The sequence below is a fragment of the Microtus ochrogaster genome, chromosome 8 (genome assembly GCF_000317375.1).
Source record: "Microtus ochrogaster isolate Prairie Vole_2 chromosome 8, MicOch1.0, whole genome shotgun sequence".
NCBI lineage: Eukaryota > Metazoa > Chordata > Mammalia > Rodentia > Cricetidae > Microtus > Microtus ochrogaster.
The window spans coordinates 37,200,283-37,219,307 of record NC_022015.1 but is presented as its reverse complement, the minus strand read 5'-3'; the positions used below and the strand labels follow the sequence as shown (position 1 = coordinate 37,219,307).

At 52.0% G+C, this 19,025-nt stretch overlaps 1 protein-coding gene across 2 annotated transcripts in view; it reads left to right on the top strand.

The window, feature by feature from the left end:
• Positions 1 to 19,025, top strand: part of Ano1 (anoctamin 1) — a 151,111-nt gene that overhangs the window by 113,216 nt on the left and 18,870 nt on the right. The window contains exons 14-23 of one of the 2 annotated variants that reach the window (XM_026781689.1): positions 1,082 to 1,164; positions 3,306 to 3,317; positions 3,892 to 3,963; positions 7,066 to 7,143; positions 8,062 to 8,136; positions 11,269 to 11,470; positions 11,616 to 11,727; positions 12,180 to 12,237; positions 14,486 to 14,586; positions 15,381 to 15,526. In XM_026781689.1, the coding sequence (XP_026637490.1) occupies positions 1,082 to 1,164; positions 3,306 to 3,317; positions 3,892 to 3,963; positions 7,066 to 7,143; positions 8,062 to 8,136; positions 11,269 to 11,470; positions 11,616 to 11,727; positions 12,180 to 12,237; positions 14,486 to 14,586; positions 15,381 to 15,526 (939 nt within the window). The remainder of the gene's footprint in view (positions 1 to 1,081; positions 1,165 to 3,305; positions 3,318 to 3,891; positions 3,964 to 7,065; positions 7,144 to 8,061; positions 8,137 to 11,268; positions 11,471 to 11,615; positions 11,728 to 12,179; positions 12,238 to 14,485; positions 14,587 to 15,380; positions 15,527 to 19,025) is intronic. The other variant, XM_013347975.2, reaches the window with a different exon arrangement.

The window sequence follows — 19,025 nt, the reverse complement described above, 5'->3', positions numbered from 1 at the left end:
AAAAACCAAAAAAAAAAAAAAAAAAAAAAAAAAAAAAAAAAAAGAAGGTGGCATTTGAACATTCAGTCTGTGTGGAAATAACACAGATTTATGTGTGGTGGTCCACACCTGTGTACTCTGGAAGTAGAGGCAGGAAAATCAGTTCAAGGCCAACTTGGCCACTGCTCTAATTTTCTATCTGTTGCTGCAATAAATACCCTGACATAGCCAGGCAGTGGCCGCGCACGCCTTTAATCCCAGCACTCAAGCCAGCCTGGTCTACAGAGTGAGTTCCAGGACAGCCAAGGCTGTTACACGGAGAAACACTGTCTTGAGAAACAAAAACAAAACCCTGACATAAGAAATTTAGGGAGAAAGGGGTCTATTTGTCCCAGAGCTCCAGGTCACTGTCCATCACAGAGGTGGGAGCCGGGGACAGCAGTCACAAGTCTCACACGGTCAGGGGCAGAGAGAATGAATGACTACAGCCGGGGTGAATGCAGACCTGAGGCTTGCTTTCAGCTAGCTAGTTTAAGGCCCAGCCCATGAAATGGTGTCACCCTCCCTCAGGGTGCCCTTTGACAGTCACAACACCTCCTGCAGACATCCCACAGATCGACCATATCTACAGTTGCTGGCCTGAGACTTTTCTTAAGTGATTCTCGATTGTGCCAAGATGGCAGGTAAATGAACCACCACGGCCACCCAGCAAGTTCAATGCTAGCCTCAGGTATGTGAGACCTGTCTCTAAAGAATAAATAGCACAGGACACAGTGGCCAGTAGGGGATGCCTACAGGGCTAGATGCTAGTGTGAATGCCTAGCTAACCCTCCCTCCAAAACCCATACTCATGCCCTAGGGTCCCCAAAAACAATGAGCAAGATTACCAGAGACCTAGACCCAGCCCACTGAGTGGGTCACTCTGCCTGATTGAGTGACCTTGGCCAGAATTTGCACCTGCCTCAGTTTCCTCATCTGCAGAGTGGGAAAGCAATGGTCAGGCAGGGTCAATGAGAGGGTTGAACCCATTAGCTTGTGTATCGTTGGTCACTGTGTTGTCCAAGGTGCTCAGTGGCCCTGACTGCTTCCCACCATCCCACAGCTGCCACCTTCATGGAGCACTGGAAACGGAAGCAGATGAGACTCAACTACCGCTGGGACCTGACAGGTTTCGAGGAGGAGGAGGTGAGTGGCTGTGCCTGCCCTCCCCAAGGCCCCCTCTGCCACCTCCTCTGGCTCACGTGAAGGCCCCAGGTCCTGACTGGCCCTTGGTCCCAGGCGCGGCTCCTGTGGCTCCTCCACTCATCACCCTGGTATTCCTTGGTTGCCAGGGCAACTGTTTTCCATCTGCCAGTGTTTTCTGTCTCCATGCTTTCAAAGACACAACACCCACCAGTGTGGGCTCGGGTGCTGGCCAGGGTTCCCCACACTGACCTCATCACATCTGGGGCTGTGGGGTGTGGCCAGGAAATCACTGCTGTCCACAGGCCGCCTTCCTCTCTGCGTCCTGTCCAAACCATCCCCCAGCCTGCAGTCGGGGGAGTTTGAGAAGCCCAGCAGATCTTTACCAGGCTCACTGCAAATGTGGCTGGGTTCCAAAGAGGGTGCGCACAGCGCTAGCTAGCCCTGGAGTCAGGGAGAGTGAGTTTCCCCTGACTGCCATCTCAGCAGGAATTCCCTGTTAGGGTGATTAAGGGGTACTGCCCCCAACCCCGAAAAAGACCAGAGAGGCTGTTCCCTGCCCTGCTGAGGCAGTGCCATGGCCTGGTGCAACATGCCATCTCAGTCTGTGGCCTCACAGTTTCTACAGTACAGTCTTCAGGACCCTGCCTCCCGAGAGCTGGCTTGCAGAGCTGAGACACAACAAACGGCTACTTCTCTTCCTCATCTATTCTTTTGTCTTTCTTTTCTTTCTCTCTCTCCCGCCCACCTCTCTGAAATGGTCGCACATAGCTCAGGCTGGCCTCCAACTTGTTGCGTGTCAAGGATGACCTTGAGCTCCTGATCCTCCAGGCTCTGCCCTCTGGAGTGCTGGTGCTGCAGACTGGTATGCTCTGCCACATCTGGTCTATTCAATACTAGGGATCTAACCCATGGCCTTATGCAGGCTCGGAAACACTCTGTCTCAGCTCCATCGCCAGTGCCTCTCCCATACTTACTTTTTATAAGTGAGGCCCCTTTTCAAATCTCTCTCTCTGTCTCTCTCTGTCTCCCTCCTCCCCCCCCCCCCCCCCGCCCGCACACTGGAACTTGAACCCAGGGCTTTGTCACACTAGACAAGTGCTGCTACCGAGCCCAGCTCTGTGCCCTTAAAAAACTCTCATAGCTCACCCACTCCTGACCCCAATCTGTAGGTCACTCTTGGCCACATACACCTTCCAGACGGCCTGTCATAGTTCCTCTCCGTGTCATAGTGGCTGGGCAGTTAGGTCACGGTTGTAAGCCAAGCATTTGGGACTATAATCCCCAATTTCAACTGACCCGACACCAGCATTGCTGTGTAACCTGAGGCGTATTGGTTAACATCTCTGTGCCCAGTGCCATTTCCTGCCCCGTAGACACTGAGGAGCAAGCCTCACTTGTCCAGACTGTGGAGGTCTCTGCTGAGTCATAGCTACACCCGGGGCACAGACAGCTTTCCAGAGAGCTACTCTAGCTGTAGCTGGGCCTCGCCTGCCACCCACCTGTGTAACAGGGTCTGCCCTTTTCCACAGTGAGCCCATTTCACAAGCGACTGGCACTCAGTGTACAAGTCAGGAGCCCTGGCCTCAGTGGGCCCTCTCCTTGGTTCCATTTCTATGTTGACACTTCTAATAGAAGAAACACCAGCTGGGTCTTACTGTCATGGTGGCTTAGAAAACCCTCCCAAGGTGTCCTGAAAGCAGAGGGAGTGACTCACCACTTTCCACCTTGATCTCTTGGCTCCAAGATCCCTAGGGCCTGATTTCTAAGAGATATCCCTTAGGTCACTGGGCACACAACCCCACTGAACCCAAGTGAGTTCCCCAAAGTAAGCCACAGATGCCCTGTGGCCGACTGCAGTCTTGGGGGAATGAGTGGCCTCAGGTAGAGATTGCCTCCACCATCCTACCCCCTACCCACTGTCTGAACCCCAGGATGAATAGACGTGGGAGGGAGCCAGTTCACCATCCTGTGTGCATCTCCTTTGAACCTGAGAATTGTGGGGAGCTTGCAAAACTGGGGTCTGGGAGCAGCAAACACCCAGACCCCTGTTCTGCTGGACGCTGTCATCCTTCTGGCTCTGTGAATAAACAAGATCAGTAATGGCTCTTTCTGTTTTTGTCTTTATTCCCCGTTCCCCACAGGAAGCTGTCAAGGTTTGGAATTTTTTTTTTTTTTTTTTTTTTTTGGTTACTCTGCCTTCCTCTAGCCTGTCTCTGGGGAGAGGGACCTTGGCACACATGCTCCTGTCTTTCCACCAGACGTCTCCTCGTGGCTCTCACCTGGGCTCTGCTTTCTCCCCGTCTCACCTAACCTGATCTTTCCTTCCAGCTCCTTCTGCTGACTTGCGCTGGGCTCCCCGAGGCCTGGCACCTCCAGCCTGCCTGCGCTTGCTGCCTCTCGCTGGGTCTCTTTTGACCCCCATGGCTACTCCACAGAAAGTTCTAGAGGGTCAGTTCACAGCTGGGTGTTCATTGAAGCCTAGCACAGCCAAGACCTCCTGCAGGACACAGAAGCCAGACCCTCTGGCCATTCCATTGAGCTGGGGTTCCTAAGAGAGGGGGGAGTCCTGGGCCCAGATGCAGGTCAAGTATAGGGAGTTTGATGTTGGAAATGTGACAGCCCGCTGTGAACTGGTCCCCAGGGTCTCTGAGGCAAATACATGGACTCACGTGGAAGGAGGTGGTCTCAACACTAACCCTTCCTCTCTTGACTTGCTGTCTTCCTCAGGATCATCCCAGAGCTGAGTACGAAGCCAGAGTCTTAGAGAAGTCACTGAGAAAAGAATCCAGAAACAAAGAGGTACAGGTTCTATTACTAACTTCCCACAGTGATATGCTGCGAATCTGAGGTGTGACCAGGGGTCAGCAAACACTATGTGTCTGAGGTGTGAAGAGGGTCAGCAAATACTGTGTGTCTGAGTTGTGAACAGGGGCCAGCAAATGTTGTGTATCTGAGGTGTGAACATGGGTCAGCAAATGTTGTGTGTCTAAGGTGTGAACAGGGGCCAGCAAATGTTATGTGTCTGAGGTATGAACAGGGGCCAGCAAATACTTTGTGTCTGAGTTGTGAACATGGATCAGCAAATGTTGTTTGTCTAAGCTGTGGACAGGGGTCAGCAAACGTGTGTCTGAGGTATGAACAGGAGGCAGCAAATACTGTGTCTGAAGTGTAACCAGGAGTCAGCAAACACTGTGTCTGAGGTATGACCATGGGTCAATAAACACTGTGTTCTGAGGTATGACCATGGGTCAGTAAATACTGTGTCTGGGTATGACTAGGTGTGTGTCTGAGGTGTGAGCAGGGTTCATCAGGTACAGTCAGGATTCAATAAATATTGAACACTTACCAGCTATGACCAGGAGTCAGAAAAAAGCTATGTGTTCCCAGGAGTAGACAGGTATCAGCAGATGCTGTGTGCTCTCTACAGACCAGGGCTCTGCTCAGATAGTAAACACTTTATGCTGTGTAAGCCTGCACCACAGCTCCTCAGCTCTGCCACTGTGGCGTGAGCAGGGCTGTGGACAGAAGGTGAACAAGAAAATCTGTGTTCCCATAAACTTTATTTACAAGAACATGTCAGAGGGCAGATTGGACCAAAGGGCCAGAACTAGCCTAACCCTGCTCTAGACTGTCCCCTGTATCCCGAAAGTGACCTCAACTTCAGCAAACATGTCACACTAGAACCTCAGTTAATACCCCACCCTGTGAAACCTGTGTTCTGTGTTGAACAATGAATCGGGTCCGTTTGTAGACCCAGGTCCCTGACTGTCTCCTTTCGTTAGGACAAGGATAGGGAGAAGATGTGGGTGTTGTGATGGGCTTCAGGCCACTGTCTTTTATAATAAACTCTCCCCAAGTCTCTTGTTCTGATTGGCAGCTTGTACATGTGGTGTGCATTCTTGCACACCTCTGATTTTCACGTAAGGTGGGATAGGCCAGGAACTCCAGGCCGCTGGCTCCTCGCTGAGGTAGGAGAAGATCATATTGGTACTGGACAGTACTAGGCAGTTAGAAGATACTCTTCCAGGCTCACGACTTTCCTGACGCCTTTGTATCCTTGGCCTCTGGAGTCACTAGGACAAACCCTGGGCTCTTACCTTGTCATTGTGTCCTGGGACAGTGAGCTCATGGTACCAAGTACCCGAGGTTTATGGCTGTCACAATTACATGGAGCCTCTGGTCACAGCAGAGGCTGCAGGCAGGTCAGCTGCAAGATCCCACAGCCACAAAGGCTCTCCCAGAACATCCCAAAGGAACTGAGCAGGACTCAAGGGTGCAAAAAGTAATCACAGCCAGGTGTGGTGGTACACACCTTTAATTCCAGTGCTCAGGAGGCAGAGGCAAGCAGGTCTTTGCCAGCCTGGTCTACACAGTGAGTTCTAGAACAGCCAGAGCTACACACTGAAGCCATGTCTCAAAAAGAAAGAAATTATATAAGCAAGCAGGCGTGTCCAGTGTTCTGACACCAAGGCACAACGTTGTCATTTACATAGCTGAGACAACCTTACAATCAAATTACAAACAGAATAGCAAAAAGGAAAATCATAGCTTTTAAAGTTTACAATTTTATGTTGGGCCACATCCATAGTCGTGGTAGGCCACATGCAGCTCATGGGTTGGAAACACCAGCCAGAAGCCGTCTGTCTGAATTATCAGATCAGCCGAGCACTTCTGTCTCTACACAGCCTGCTGGCCCCTGAGTAAGACCCTACAAGCCTCCATCGTTTCTCCAGGGCACCTCCCCAGATCTAAGCCTAGGTGGAGAAACCTCAGAAGTCAGCCTCAGCCTCCCAGAACTGTGGGACAGTGGCTCTCTGGCCACACATCTTAGATTGGAATGAATACAGAGAAGTGTCTCACTCATTCATGAAACAGCAGAGATTTGCAGCCGCCACACCACACTCATCACAGCAGCTGCCTCACACAGACTCAGTTTCAGCCCCACACTTGGCTCGTGAGAGAGCCAGCCACAAAGATGTTGGGAGGGTTGGTTTTTTTCTTTGTTTGTTTGTTTTTGTTTTGTTTGTTTTTTGCAGGCTCCTGGGAGGACGGTGGCCTTGAGCCTGTGGGCTTCGTAAGGCCCCGTTTTCTCTCCTGTCTCCCGTGGCTCCCAATGGCTGCTTTGAATTGATTCCCCCCACTGTGGAACAAAATTACTTCATGTGGTTTTGTTCTTTTTTATATCTTACATTTGTATGTGTATGACATAGCACACGTGTGAAGGAGATCAGAAGACAACTTTAGGGAGTCTGTTCTCTCCTTCCACAGTGTGGGAACTGAGGTATTGAAATCAGGCCATCTGGCCTGGCCATAAGCACTTTTACTGACTGAGCCTTCTTACTGACCCACAGTTTTGTTTTTAAGACAAGGTCTATGTAGTCCAGGCTGACCTCCGACTAGCTATGTAATTAAGGATGACCTTGAATTTTTAATCCCCTTGCCTCCATCTCCAGAGTGCTGGGATTGCAGGTGTGTGATACCACAGCGTGTTTATGTGGAGCTGGGGGTCCAGCTACAGTCCCAGCCCCATGAAATTAGTTTATTGAAACAGATCCACTACCGATTGGCATGTCAGCCTGTGCTTCCGGGTGTGTCCTTTTTCCTGTCGTCCCCGGATGGTGGTGGGGACAGACCCATGTTTCCTGTGCTCTAAACCATGGAAGTCACAGCCTGATATGATGCTGAGGGAGCCTATGGGGACTATTCTCTGGGTTCTTTATTCTAGAAACTTCTAGTTCCCCTTGCCCTGACCTTGAATTGAGTCTCCGTTGTGTATTGAGTTGTTTAAAATAGTGTTCACAGGAAGGGTGAACCATTGCCTAGACCCACATCCCCATCCAATATCAGCAGTACCCCATCCAGTTCCACCATCCAGTGCTCTCTTTCCCCACCCACCCTCAGAAGCGCCGGAATGGTCCAGAAGAACCGACCAACAAATGGAAGCAGAGGGTTAGGACAGCCATGGCAGGGGTGAAATTGGTACTTCTCTATTTTGGGGCATCTTGAGCCTTGACACCATTTGCAGGCCTTCTTGGTCACTGTGTCTGTCCCTGGCCACCTCTGTGGTGTGTTCTTGGAACATTCCCATGTGTGTCCCATCCCCGCCTTCCACCCGCAGTTTGCCATGTGTTGCAATGTCACTGCATGGCCATCAGGGATCCACAGGGAGGCAGATGCAGCTTCGTGTGGGCTCTGAAGACATGCCTGTCATGGGTGTCCACGACTGCTTCTTGTTTTCTCGTGAGTGTGCATGCAGACACCGCTGGAATGAGTGACCTCCAGAGTGACATCTGTGCCAGCATGCTGGGCTCCAGTGTGTGTTTTTGTCTTTGAAAGTCCCTCCCCAGCACGCTTGAAACTGCCCAGCCTAGTGACCAACTGCTCCCCAAGGCCCTCCAGGCCAGCCAGCTCAGGGCCCAGGAGAGCCTCTCTGAGCGATATGGCCCTAGGTCACCATGGCCTGATGGCGCTCTGAGCAGCGCTAGGCACTTGTCCCAGCAAGTGTCTGCTCAGGCACTTGTTCCACCTGCTCGGGAAGAGGGGAAACAGCTATTACAGTCTCGGTTGCAAACAAGCCAACGGCCTGTAGCCCTAGACAGAAAACTGCAGGAAAGGAGAGTCTCAGTCGTGGGCAGCTCCCTCTCAGGTCATACAGTTCTTAGGGAGCAGTGGGCAATGCCATGCCCATGCACAGAGGAGGCCTAGCCCCCAAGGCCACTACCTTCTCTGTCACTTTGTGACCCTGTTCAAGGGGGACTAGGCCCTACGTGCTTCCCCTTTCACTAGACTGTCATGTTTGCTCAGCGTCTTCTGGGGGTTTCTCTGAGTTTTTGTGTGTACTGCTGTCCACCCACTGGGATGGTTCCCAGTAAGTGACCAGATGGTTTCATGTTGCAGACAGACAAGGTAAAGTTGACCTGGAGGGATCGCTTCCCAGCCTATTTCACCAACCTTGTCTCCATCATCTTCATGGTAAGTTCTAGAAGGTTGGAGGGGCTGGGAATCAGAGGTGCCCTGCACTCATCTTGAGACACAGTGGCCCTGACTCCTGGAATGGGGGGGGGGGACACTCCCTCTTCTATCCCAGAGATAGAACAGGCTGGGTTTGTGGTGGTCCTGGGGTATGTGATCTGACTCTGGGGACACACAGCCTTCACTAAGTGTGGGGTGGCGCCCACTGGGATCTCCTTTGACAATCTTAGGGAAACCAGTAAAGAAATTTCACCAGATGGTCAGGCACGGCAGCACACTCTTATAATCCCAGCACTCAAGAGGCTGAAACAGGAGGATTGCTACAAGTTCAAGGCCAGCCTGGGCTACATAGTGAGACTGTGTCTCAAAACAAATTCTAAGAAAAGAATATAAAGAGGAAGAACAGGACAAGTGGCTCTGAGCTGATTCAGATGACCCAGCAAATGCCGATGGCTCTCAGGGGACTCCCATCCCCATTGATGTCACCTGGCCTCTCCCTCAAACCACCTACCTGTACCGGGGCCGCTTGTAGTCAGTCACCTTTTGTCTAGCCTGGGAGGTTCTGGTGAGATCCTGGCAGAGCTGCCTAGCCTTTCAGCCCCAGAGTTCCATCAATCACCTGCCTGAGGCGGGGCTTCCCTGGGTCACTCACTGAATTACCCAGTCAGTCTTCACAGCTAGCCAGGCCCGACTCCATCCCACTGCTAGCGAGGAAACTGGTTCAGAGGCTGTTCCTTGGAATGCCAGCCAGTAGGGGCAAAGTTAGGAGTCTCATTTCTTCATTTGCCCCAGGATTTCATGCTTCATATGAGATGGATAGATAGCCTTGAGCCAGGGTGGGTTTCCTGGGCATGGTGCCCCCCTCACAGGAAAAAAGTGTAGGCCTCAGCTTCACCCACCCCTACCCCTACACTGTTGCACACCGCGGGGGAACCTCAGCTGCCTTAGAGGATCCAGAAAGAGGCGGCCTCTACAGTGGGGATCCCCAGTCTGCTTTCCTTTCCCTGGTGAAGCTGGGACTCACAGGAAGACCAGCTCAGCCTCCTTTGCTTGTGCTGTTTGATGACGTCTTGCTGCCCAGGCTGTCCCTGAGCCTTCTGAACCTTGGCCTCTCAAGTACCTGGGACTTCAGACACACTCTCAGCCTCATTTTGAGAGTGACATGTTCCCTCAGGTTCTGAGACATACCCACAGAATGACACCCCAACCCTCAGCCAGTGAAAGGCAACAGGAACTGAGACCCCAGCAGCCCCAGAGCCCAGCTGCTCCTAGCAAAAGGACCAGGGAAGGTTAGGACAAAGGCGGGTGACCTAGGGCTGAGTGTGACCAGAGGTGCTGGCTTCTCTGGACTTCTTTCAGCTCACTTATTCTGGTTGCAACCCAGTTCCAAGGTCAGTTCTACATTCCTGTAAGGAAAAATGGAAGGTTGCAAGTTGAGCACAAGATGGACAGCAGAGGCTGCCTGTCTGTGAAGGGGGAGTCCTTAAAAGACCCTCCCACAATGTATCTCATTCGTCAGAACCTTTCTTCTGCCCACCTGCCCAGCAGAAAGGCTTAATAAGGAACTCACGGTGATCCAGCCGAGGTAGGTGTGTGGAGCCAGGGCAGACAGACGTGCGCAAAAAAAAAAAAAAAAAAACAGACAGCTGTCTTTTCCCAGAAGAGAATCGTGTCACACGTCAGGCTCACGGGCTAATGGAGAGGCAGCTTTGTCCCTGACCCCAGAGTTCCATTCAGGCCACAGATGGTGATGTCCCACCAGTGCTGGTCCTGAAGACATTAGTGTGCATGGGCAGCGAGAGGCGCAGGGCATAGGGCTTGTGGCTCCCGTGGAGGAAGGTGGAGGATTGCCTCTGCTGAGTCACCATGGAGCCAGAGCTGTCCTAGCCTTGCATGCTGGCACAAGAGACGTCCTTATGGCCGGGAGGGGCCTTTTGGCAGGCCTGAGGGGTGTTCTGAGGAAAGCCCTCACTCCCTGGCACAGCCCAGGGTGTGGTATCCATGCCTGTGCTTACAGGGCATAGTGGAGGCTGCAGATGGTTTCCCAGGCAGGGTATTTCTCTGCTCAGTCACTAACAGATGGCTGAAAAGGCCTGGTTATGGCCCATAGTTGCAGGGCAAGACTTCTGAGGAGACCTCAAAGGCCATGTTCCCTGACTGGGCAATATAGGGCAGCAGGGACTATGCCAGGAGCCTTGGGGGATCATGCCAGCAAGGACAAGACCTGCCCTACATCCAGGACACAGAGACCAGAGCCTGTCTAGAGCAGCCAAAATCTATACATGAGACCGAAGCCCAGCTAGGCTCTGCTTTGTGAGCCTCAGACATGCCCACCCTCACCCAGCAAGCTCTAGGGTGGGGTGTCCACACCCTTGGGCTGGGCAGAGACTGGGTCTTACCCGCGAATCTGCGCCAAAAGGAAAAGGAACCCAGACAGACAGACTGTAGCAGGCGGAACAAAGCTGTCACTAGCTTTCCACCCATCTCTCAGGCACCACCAGTCTGACTTCCATGGAATGTTGAGATGGCTTTGGCTAGCCTTAGGGCCTGCTGGCATGGAAGAGCTAGAAGGTAGTTCTAAGAAAGCAGTGGGGAGGGGACCCTGGCCATGCCCCAGCAGACCTGCAGGATGCCACCATCTCCCTGACCACAGTGGCTGTGAGGGCACCTGGCTTAGCCCTGCACACAATACAGAAGTCTGCTTTCTCCATCTCCTGGGGTTGGGAAAGCATCCCGGTAGCCAGCCTCATCTAACAGACACCAGGACAACCACTGGGGTGTGGCTACAGTGTCCTGGGCTCTACTTGGGGGATAATAAGGGATAGTAATACATAGATCCGGTAAGCTTTAAGCTTGAATGGACCCACTAGTGAAGGCCAGGCCCCGCACTGGGTCCCCTGACCTAGCCACACAACCTCTCTGGTCCTTGGAATGCTCTCACTTTTGTGCATGTTCTGTGGGGTGACTCCCACAGAGCACCTGGCATCTGGTGGGGACTCCAGTAATTCCAGCTTTGGTTCTGACGCAGAAAATTTGGGGGTTAGGAATAGATGGGCGGGTTCAAGGGAGCTCTTCACCTTCCCCAAACCACCCCTGCCATTCCCACTAAGCTTGTCCATGCCTGCCCTGCAGATCGCAGTAACATTTGCCATCGTACTAGGAGTTATTATCTACAGAATCTCCACGGCTGCAGCCTTGGCCATGAACTCCTCCCCCTCAGTGCGGTCCAACATCCGGGTTACGGTCACAGCCACGGCTGTCATCATCAACCTTGTGGTCATCATTCTCCTGGATGAGGTTTACGGCTGCATTGCCAGGTGGCTCACCAAGATCGGTGAGTACTGAGTGCAGAATGGTGTGGGCAGCACGGCCCTGATGCAGGGCTAGCCTTGGAGCAAGCAGCCTGGCCACCAGGCTTCAGTGGTGCTGACTGCCCCTGGCCTGGGCTGTCTGTGAGTGGTTACCATGTCTTTCCTCAGAGGTCCCGAAGACAGAGAAGAGCTTCGAAGACAGGCTAACCTTTAAGGCCTTCCTGCTCAAGTTCGTGAACTCCTACACTCCCATCTTTTACGTCGCCTTCTTCAAAGGCCGGTAGGAACCCCTCAACCCTGGTTCTGCCTCCACCACTCTGGTAAAAGGCTCCGTCCTACCTCGTCCTTCCTGTTGGTGGGAGGTCCCCATAGCCCAGGGAAAACAGGAAGTACAGCTTCCACAGCCCTGATGTTCTAGAGAGAGCTAGCTTCATCTGGGATGGTAGAGCAGAGGGGGCCCCTAGCAATACAGACCCCAGGCAGTAAGGACCTCTGCCAGTAGACCTCAGACAACAGCCAAGACAGAAACCTCTGATAGTGCCCCTCAACGGGCCAGGTGGCACCACGGGAGTGAAGATAGCATATAGGCGTGGGCACTGAGAGCCAGCTAGGGAAGGAAGGAGCCTGTGGGAAATCCCTGGTGCCTCTGACTGCAGAAGTACAGGCCCTCTGGGTGGCACTTCCTGGGGGCTGAATCCGGCTCCTCCCTAACCACTACCCCAACCATCCCAGGTTTGTCGGACGACCGGGGGACTATGTGTACATCTTCCGCTCTTTCCGGATGGAGGAGGTAATGTGTCTCCCTTTCCCAGCAACCTTCTGCTTAGCTCCCTGTCCTCCGGGCTTCTGCGCTCCAGCCGGAATACTTTCCTGCATCTTCACATGTCCACATAGATTTATGACGTCTTGGTTTCTTTCCCTGTTGCTGTGATTAAGACAAAAGCAGTTTAGGGGAGAGAGGGTTACTTCCGCTCACAGTGCAAGGGTACATCATGGCAGGGATGTCAAAGCAGCAGGGGCTTGAAGCAGTTTGCATCACAGGCACGGTCAGTAAGTAGAGAGGATGAATACTGTGCTCTGTTCTTAGTCTCCGTTTATACATCTGGGATCCTGGGGGAGAGAGTTAGTTGGACACGATGGTCCACACCTACCATCCCAGCTGGTGCCACGTGGTGAAAATCTGTCCCGAGAAAGGCACGAAGGGAGGGGGAAAAGTAGGAGGAACTCATGCCTAGAGTTTGTTGATACTTTTTTTTTTGGTTCAAATTTTTGTTTTTTTAATTTTATAAAGATGTATTTATCCATTAATTATTTATGTGTATGTATGTGTGCTTTCTTAAATCGTTATACATCACATATGTGTGAGTGCCCGCAGAGGCCAGAAGGCATCAGATACCCTGGAATTGTTGCTGGTTGTGAGCCAACTGATACGGATACTGGGAACCCAGGTCCTTTGTAAGAGCAGTTAAGTGCTCTTAATAGCTGAGTTGTCTCTCTAGCCTCCTTTTTAAATCTTATTTTTATTTTTACTACATCTACCTATTTGTTGTGTTTGTATACACACACATGCTGCAGCACATGTTAGAAGCCAGAGGACAACTCACAGGGGTCCGTTCTCTCCTTCTACCTCCTGGTTCTCTGGGATTGAACTCAGGTCTTCAGGTTCAGTGACAAGCACCTTTACTCATGGAGCCATTGCACCTACCCTGTTTTTATCAGTACACAGTAATTACACATAATTACTCATTACACGTTCATACATATATGTAATATACTTTGATCCACCCCTTGCTCCCTCTTTTGTCCCCTCACTTAACCCCCTCTTCCCCCTTCTCTCTCTCTCTCTCTCTCTCTCTCTCTCTCTCTCTCTCTCATTTTTGTTTGTTTGTTTGTTTATTTGTTTGTTTGAGACAGAGTCTCTCTGTGTAACAGCAGCCCTGGTTGTCCTGGGACTTGCTTTATAGACCAGGCTATCCTCAATCTCACAGAGATCTGTCTGCCTCTACCTCCAGAGTGCTGGAATTGAAGGCGAGTACCACCACACGCAGCTTTTCTGACTTCTCTCTCTTTTTAAATAACTCAATAAGCTTCCTTGGGACTACTCTCCATTTTGTTTTGTTAGCCTTTGGCTGTTTCCCTCTCTGGTTAGAGTAAATTAAGAAGGAAAAACAGACCCTGGCTGCATTTCTTTTTAACTCTAGCATGGCAGTGCCCACCTCTCTAACCTTAGACACAGTGCTGGAAACATTTGGCTTGCTCCTTTACACTTGGGGCTGTCAGTGTTCAACATTTCCAGCCCATAAAAAAGCTCAGCTTATCAGAAAATAAGGGGCGAGGGCTGGAAAGATAGTCAGTCAGTAAAGAACTTGCTCTGCGGGCTTGAGGACCTGGGTCTGATCCAAAGCTCTGGTGTAGAAGGCCAGGTGTGGGGCTGGAGGGATGGCTAAGTGGTTAAGGGTGCTTGCTGCTCTTGCAGAGGACCCAGGTTGGATTCCTAGTTCCTACACTGTGGTTCATAACCATCTGTAACTCTGGTCCTGGGGCATCTAATGCCCTCCTTTGGCTTCCATGGGCACCAGGCATATATATGGTACACAGACATACTTGTAGGCAAAACATTCATACTCATAAAGTAAAATAAAAGTAATTCTTTTAAAAGCCAAGCTGGATGGCTCCTGAGGAATGAGTGACTCCTGAGACTGACCTCTTCTACCACTTTGCCCTATGCCTTGAGACGGGGCCTCTCGCTGAGTGGGAAGCTCACTGTTGCAACTAGAATGGCTGGCCAGAGCGATCTTGGTGTCCACCTACCTCTGCCCCCACCCCACGATGCTGAGATAACAGACACATGCCACCATGCTTGGCTTGGGAATCAAACTCAGACGTCCATGTGTACCAAGCAAGTGCTCCTACCCACCCAGCATCTCCCTAGCCCTTAACCTAACTTTTAAGAGGCTTGAAGTTGCCCCATAAGTTGAGGGCTAGCCTCATCCCCGACCCAGAGCCAGACTAGATCTGACTTGCCCTCTGTCCCACAGTGTGCTCCAGGTGGCTGCCTCATGGAGCTCTGTATCCAGCTGAGCATCATCATGCTGGGCAAGCAGCTGATCCAGAACAATCTCTTCGAGATCGGCATCCCGTGAGTGGCACCTGCCGTGGGGTGGGGGTGGGGCAGAGTAGAGGGATGGGCGACTCTGGTGGCTCTCAAAGTAGCCTCTGTGACAGGTGAGGCATAAGCCTCCAGGGAAAGGAGACATCAGAAGGCAGGAGGTGAGGAGGGCGGGGAGGAAACATGCAGCCAAAGTTGCCCCATTGTAGACAACATGGACTCCCACCCTCAGAATGCCACACAGTCCTTAGTTCGTACCGGGCCCTGAGTGGCAGAGTAGACAGCCAGGGGCCAATCCCTTTCATCTTGCCCCTCAGAAGTACAGGTTCCCTGGAGCCAGGCCCTTAGTGAACAAAGGAGAGGCTACAGGGGCATGGGATAGCCCACACGTCTGGGTCCTTCCCGGGGTCTCCCATGGCCATAGATGGCCTCTCACACTCCCTACCTCTCAGTATCTTAGGAGACCAGCAGAACCATGCTGCCTCTGGGAGAAGGGCGGAGCTATTAGTCCCCTTCCAACAGACATATAACCAAGCATGGTGGCACATGCCTTTGTTCCCAACACCAGGGAAGAAGAGGAAGGTGGATTCGTGTAAGTTTGAAGCCAGCCTCGTCTACATAATAAATTCGAGGCCAGCCAGGCTTAATAGTGAGACCCTGGCTCAAAGCAAAACAAACAAACAAACAAACAAACAAAAAAGATGCCTATAATGCCATAATGCCTATTTTACTACGCTAACTGGTAGCTCAGGCTCAGAGCAGACATGGTAGTGTAACTCAGAGGTGCTGGTGGGTACAGCCTGTTGACACAGCGCCCCCTGCAGGAAGATGAAAAAGTTCATTCGCTACCTGAAGCTGCGCAGGCAGAGCCCCTCTGACCGCGAGGAGTATGTGAAGCGGAAACAACGCTATGAAGTGGACTTCAACCTCGAACCCTTCGCCGGCCTCACGCCTGAGTACATGGAAATGAGTGAGTCGCATCCTGGGGCAGGGCCGTGGGCACAGGCTATGGAGATGCAGGGTGGACAAAGACGAGGGATCTGGACGTGGTGATGGATGCCTGCCTGTGATCCCAGCACTTGAGGCCAGCCTGGGTTACAAGCCAGTCTCAAATACAAAACAAACAAGAACAAAAAAGGGCAACTGGGGCTGGGGAGATGGTTTAATTGTAGGTACCTTTTAAGCACTGGGATTTAAGCTCAATCCCTAGAACCCATTTTTAAAAAATACAAAACTGGGTGTGGTGATGTATGCTTGTAATCCCAGCACTGGGGAAACAGGAAAAGGGTCCTGGGGCTCACCAGCCAGCCAGCCTAACCTAGCCTACTTGGGGAGTGCCAAGTCAAAGAGAGATATTGTAAATAAATAAATAATAAATAAATAAAATGGACTACACCTGAGGACCTGAGGGAGGGCACAGGCAGTTGACTTCTGACCTTTATTCCTGCACGCACACACACGCACACACACACACACACACGCAGGAGAGGGAAGCAGTGCAGGCCACCAGGACAGAAAACAGGGAAAGGACTGTGAGACTGGGATGCCTGTGACCTCAGTGCCCCTTGCCCATTCAGCAGCATCAGGCAGAGGCAGGAATGGGAGATGCCTAGCCTAGACTCTTGGCTGTAGGCTCCCTCCTCCGGTCTGTAAACATAGCCCCTTGTCTTCAACTCTGTCTTCCAAAGGCCTAGGACAGGCAGCACATGGTCACCTGCCACACAGGTGACACATTCAGCCAAGCAACAATTCCTTCTCCCTCTGCTTCCCTCACCAGCGAGATCAGCCCCATTGTAGAGTCCCAGCATTTGGGGTACCATAGCTACACCCCTTGAGAGTCCTCCTTTGGGTCTGTGGCTCCCCTCTTCTTCCTAAGCACCAAAATACCTGACTCCCCCTGGGCTTGCCGTGACCCCAGCATGAAACAAATACTCATATACTCATAGTGAGGCCTGGGTAAGCCTCATCAACAGAGCATCCCTGCGTGAAAAGATGCTAAGAGGTAGCCAAGGAGGTAGCCAAGGTAGCCTATGTGGCCCTAGGGCCTTCCAGGCTTTCCCGGTTCATCCTGCCCCTCCGCTCTGCTCACAGTGGACTCCACATTGTTCTGCAGGTGTGTGACTCGGGCCTGCCATGGGCCTCTGCATTTACTGTACCTCTGCTGAGATGCTGTCCCTCAAATACCTGCATGGTCTTCTCTTTCCTTCCTCCAAGACTCTGCTTAGAGTGTCCCCCAAAAAGGTTTTCTCTGACCACAGGGGCTAAAAGAGTTGAACCTCCCCTGTGCCTGGGATCTGACTCCTGCTCTGACCCCACTCTAAATCCAGCTGGCACCATCAGTTGCTCTTCCGTCCTGGTCTGTTTGTCTGTCTTGCAGAAGGGTGTGGAGGGAAGACCTTTCCTTCTCACTTTTTTTTTTTAATGCTAAGTGTCCCTGATCCTAGGGGATGTCTTGATCCCCAGCTTTCACATGCTTTTTTTTTTTTTGAGAGGGAGAGATTTATTTATTTATTTTGTATACAGTGTACTGCCTGCATGTGTGCCTGCAGGCCAGAAGAGGGCACCAGATCTCATTACAGATGGTTGTGAGTCATCATGTGGTTGCTGGGAATTGAACTCAGGACCTTTGGAAGAACAACCAGCGCTCTTAACTTCTTCAGTCCCTCACTCTTTTTTTTATGATTTACTTTTTTCTTCTTTATGTATGAGTGTTCTGTCTGCATGCACACCTTTATCCCAAAAGAGGACATTGGATCCCATGATAGATGGATAGATGATTGTGAGCCCCCATGTGGTTGCTGGGAATTGAACTCAGGACCTCTGGAAGAACAGCTAATGCTCTTAACCACCGAACCATCTCTCCAGCCCCCTTTTCCCACTCTTTACTGCCATCCCCCACCCCTAGAATGAACCCAAGTGCACAGCAGATGCTCCATGCATGTTCACTGGCTGTGTGGATGGGTGAGCACAGTCAGGAAGACTCAAGCACAAGGGAGCTTAGACTCGCATGGCCTCAGTCACCATGGACGGGACTCAAACACTCAGTATCAGGCCTGCCCCAGGTCCTGGCAGGGCAGGAACTGCTCTGGATTCTGCATTTGCCTTGGTGCTGAGAGGCTGGGCAGGCCTGGTATGTGGCCCCAGTGCTCCTCAACCTTGGCTTAGAGGGCAGTGATGAGCAGGTGCCCTTTAGACTGCGGAGCACTCTGCCCCCACACGTACCCTCCACCGCTCTGTGTTTGTTCATGTGGTTCTAAGTGGGTTGCTCTCAACTGCCCTCATGACTGGCAGGGGTCATCTTGCCCCAAGATTCAGGAGAGCATGGTGAAGGGGCAAACAGGACTCCAAGCTCCTTTCTTCCCCCTGTTCAGCCCCAGGGCCCTGGCCAGCAGAATCTGGGCACTGGTCCTCCTGTCCCCATTGTCAGCCTCTGCCCTCTGAGGAGGCTCTGGGAGACCAGATACCACAGAAAGGTGCCCTATGATTAACTGAGATGTGGTCGTTTCTCTCAACTACTGAACTTTCACCTCAGGCTCCCATGAACCTCCAGGGCTTAGAGATAAGGAGATCTCTGGGACAGAGGCCTTATGTGCAGAGAAACCCACTAAGCCACACTCCTCACCTGGCTTTCTCTCTGTCACATCAGCTGCCGTCTTCGCCTCTAGGGAAACCTAAGGCTGAGCACAGGAGCACAGGTGCCCACACTAACTTGAACACCAGAGTCTGTACCCGTCCCCCTCCATTGTCTCTTTCTCATTCCCTTCAGGCTGGATGAGGCAGTGCCATCACACAGAAGTGGAAAAATCAAGGCTGGGACTGTAGCTCCGGTGGTAGGGTGCTTGCTTAGTATGCACAAGGCCCTGGGTTCAATCCCCAGAAGAAACCAGACTTGGTAGTACAGGCCTGTACTGTAATCCCAGCACTTGGGAAGGGGAGACAGGAGAGTCAGAAGTTCAAGGTCATCTTTGGCTGCATAGTAAATTGGAGACCTTGTGCCAAATTACTTTAAGTTGGCAACCCTGAGCCTGGACCTCAGCAGCCATGGCCCATGCACGCAACCATGGCTCATGGCTGGTCTTGTCCCACCCTAACCTCCCAGCACCTCCAGATCTCAGCAGAGGCACCCCACCCTGCTGCCTCATACTTCCGGGCCAATGAGAGTTCACCAAGACCTCTTGGGAAACAGTTCTCACAGCCTCCTGCCCTGCTCGCCCTGGTAACAATGGCCGTACTCAGCCAGCTGAGCACAGGGTGACATTCTGCAGCTTCCTTATTTACCCCCTGGCATGAAACACCCTTGGACCGGGTCCTGCCATACAGCTCCTGGACCAGCTTTCCGACTTGTCTCTCTGGTGACCTTTTCCTGACCTGTTTTGACTCAGGTTGTCTGTAGCTTCCAGGGCTGAAGAAGCCCAGAGCTGGTGACCAGCAGCATGAGGCCTGGAAACAGAAGGCTGGGGAATCCTTGG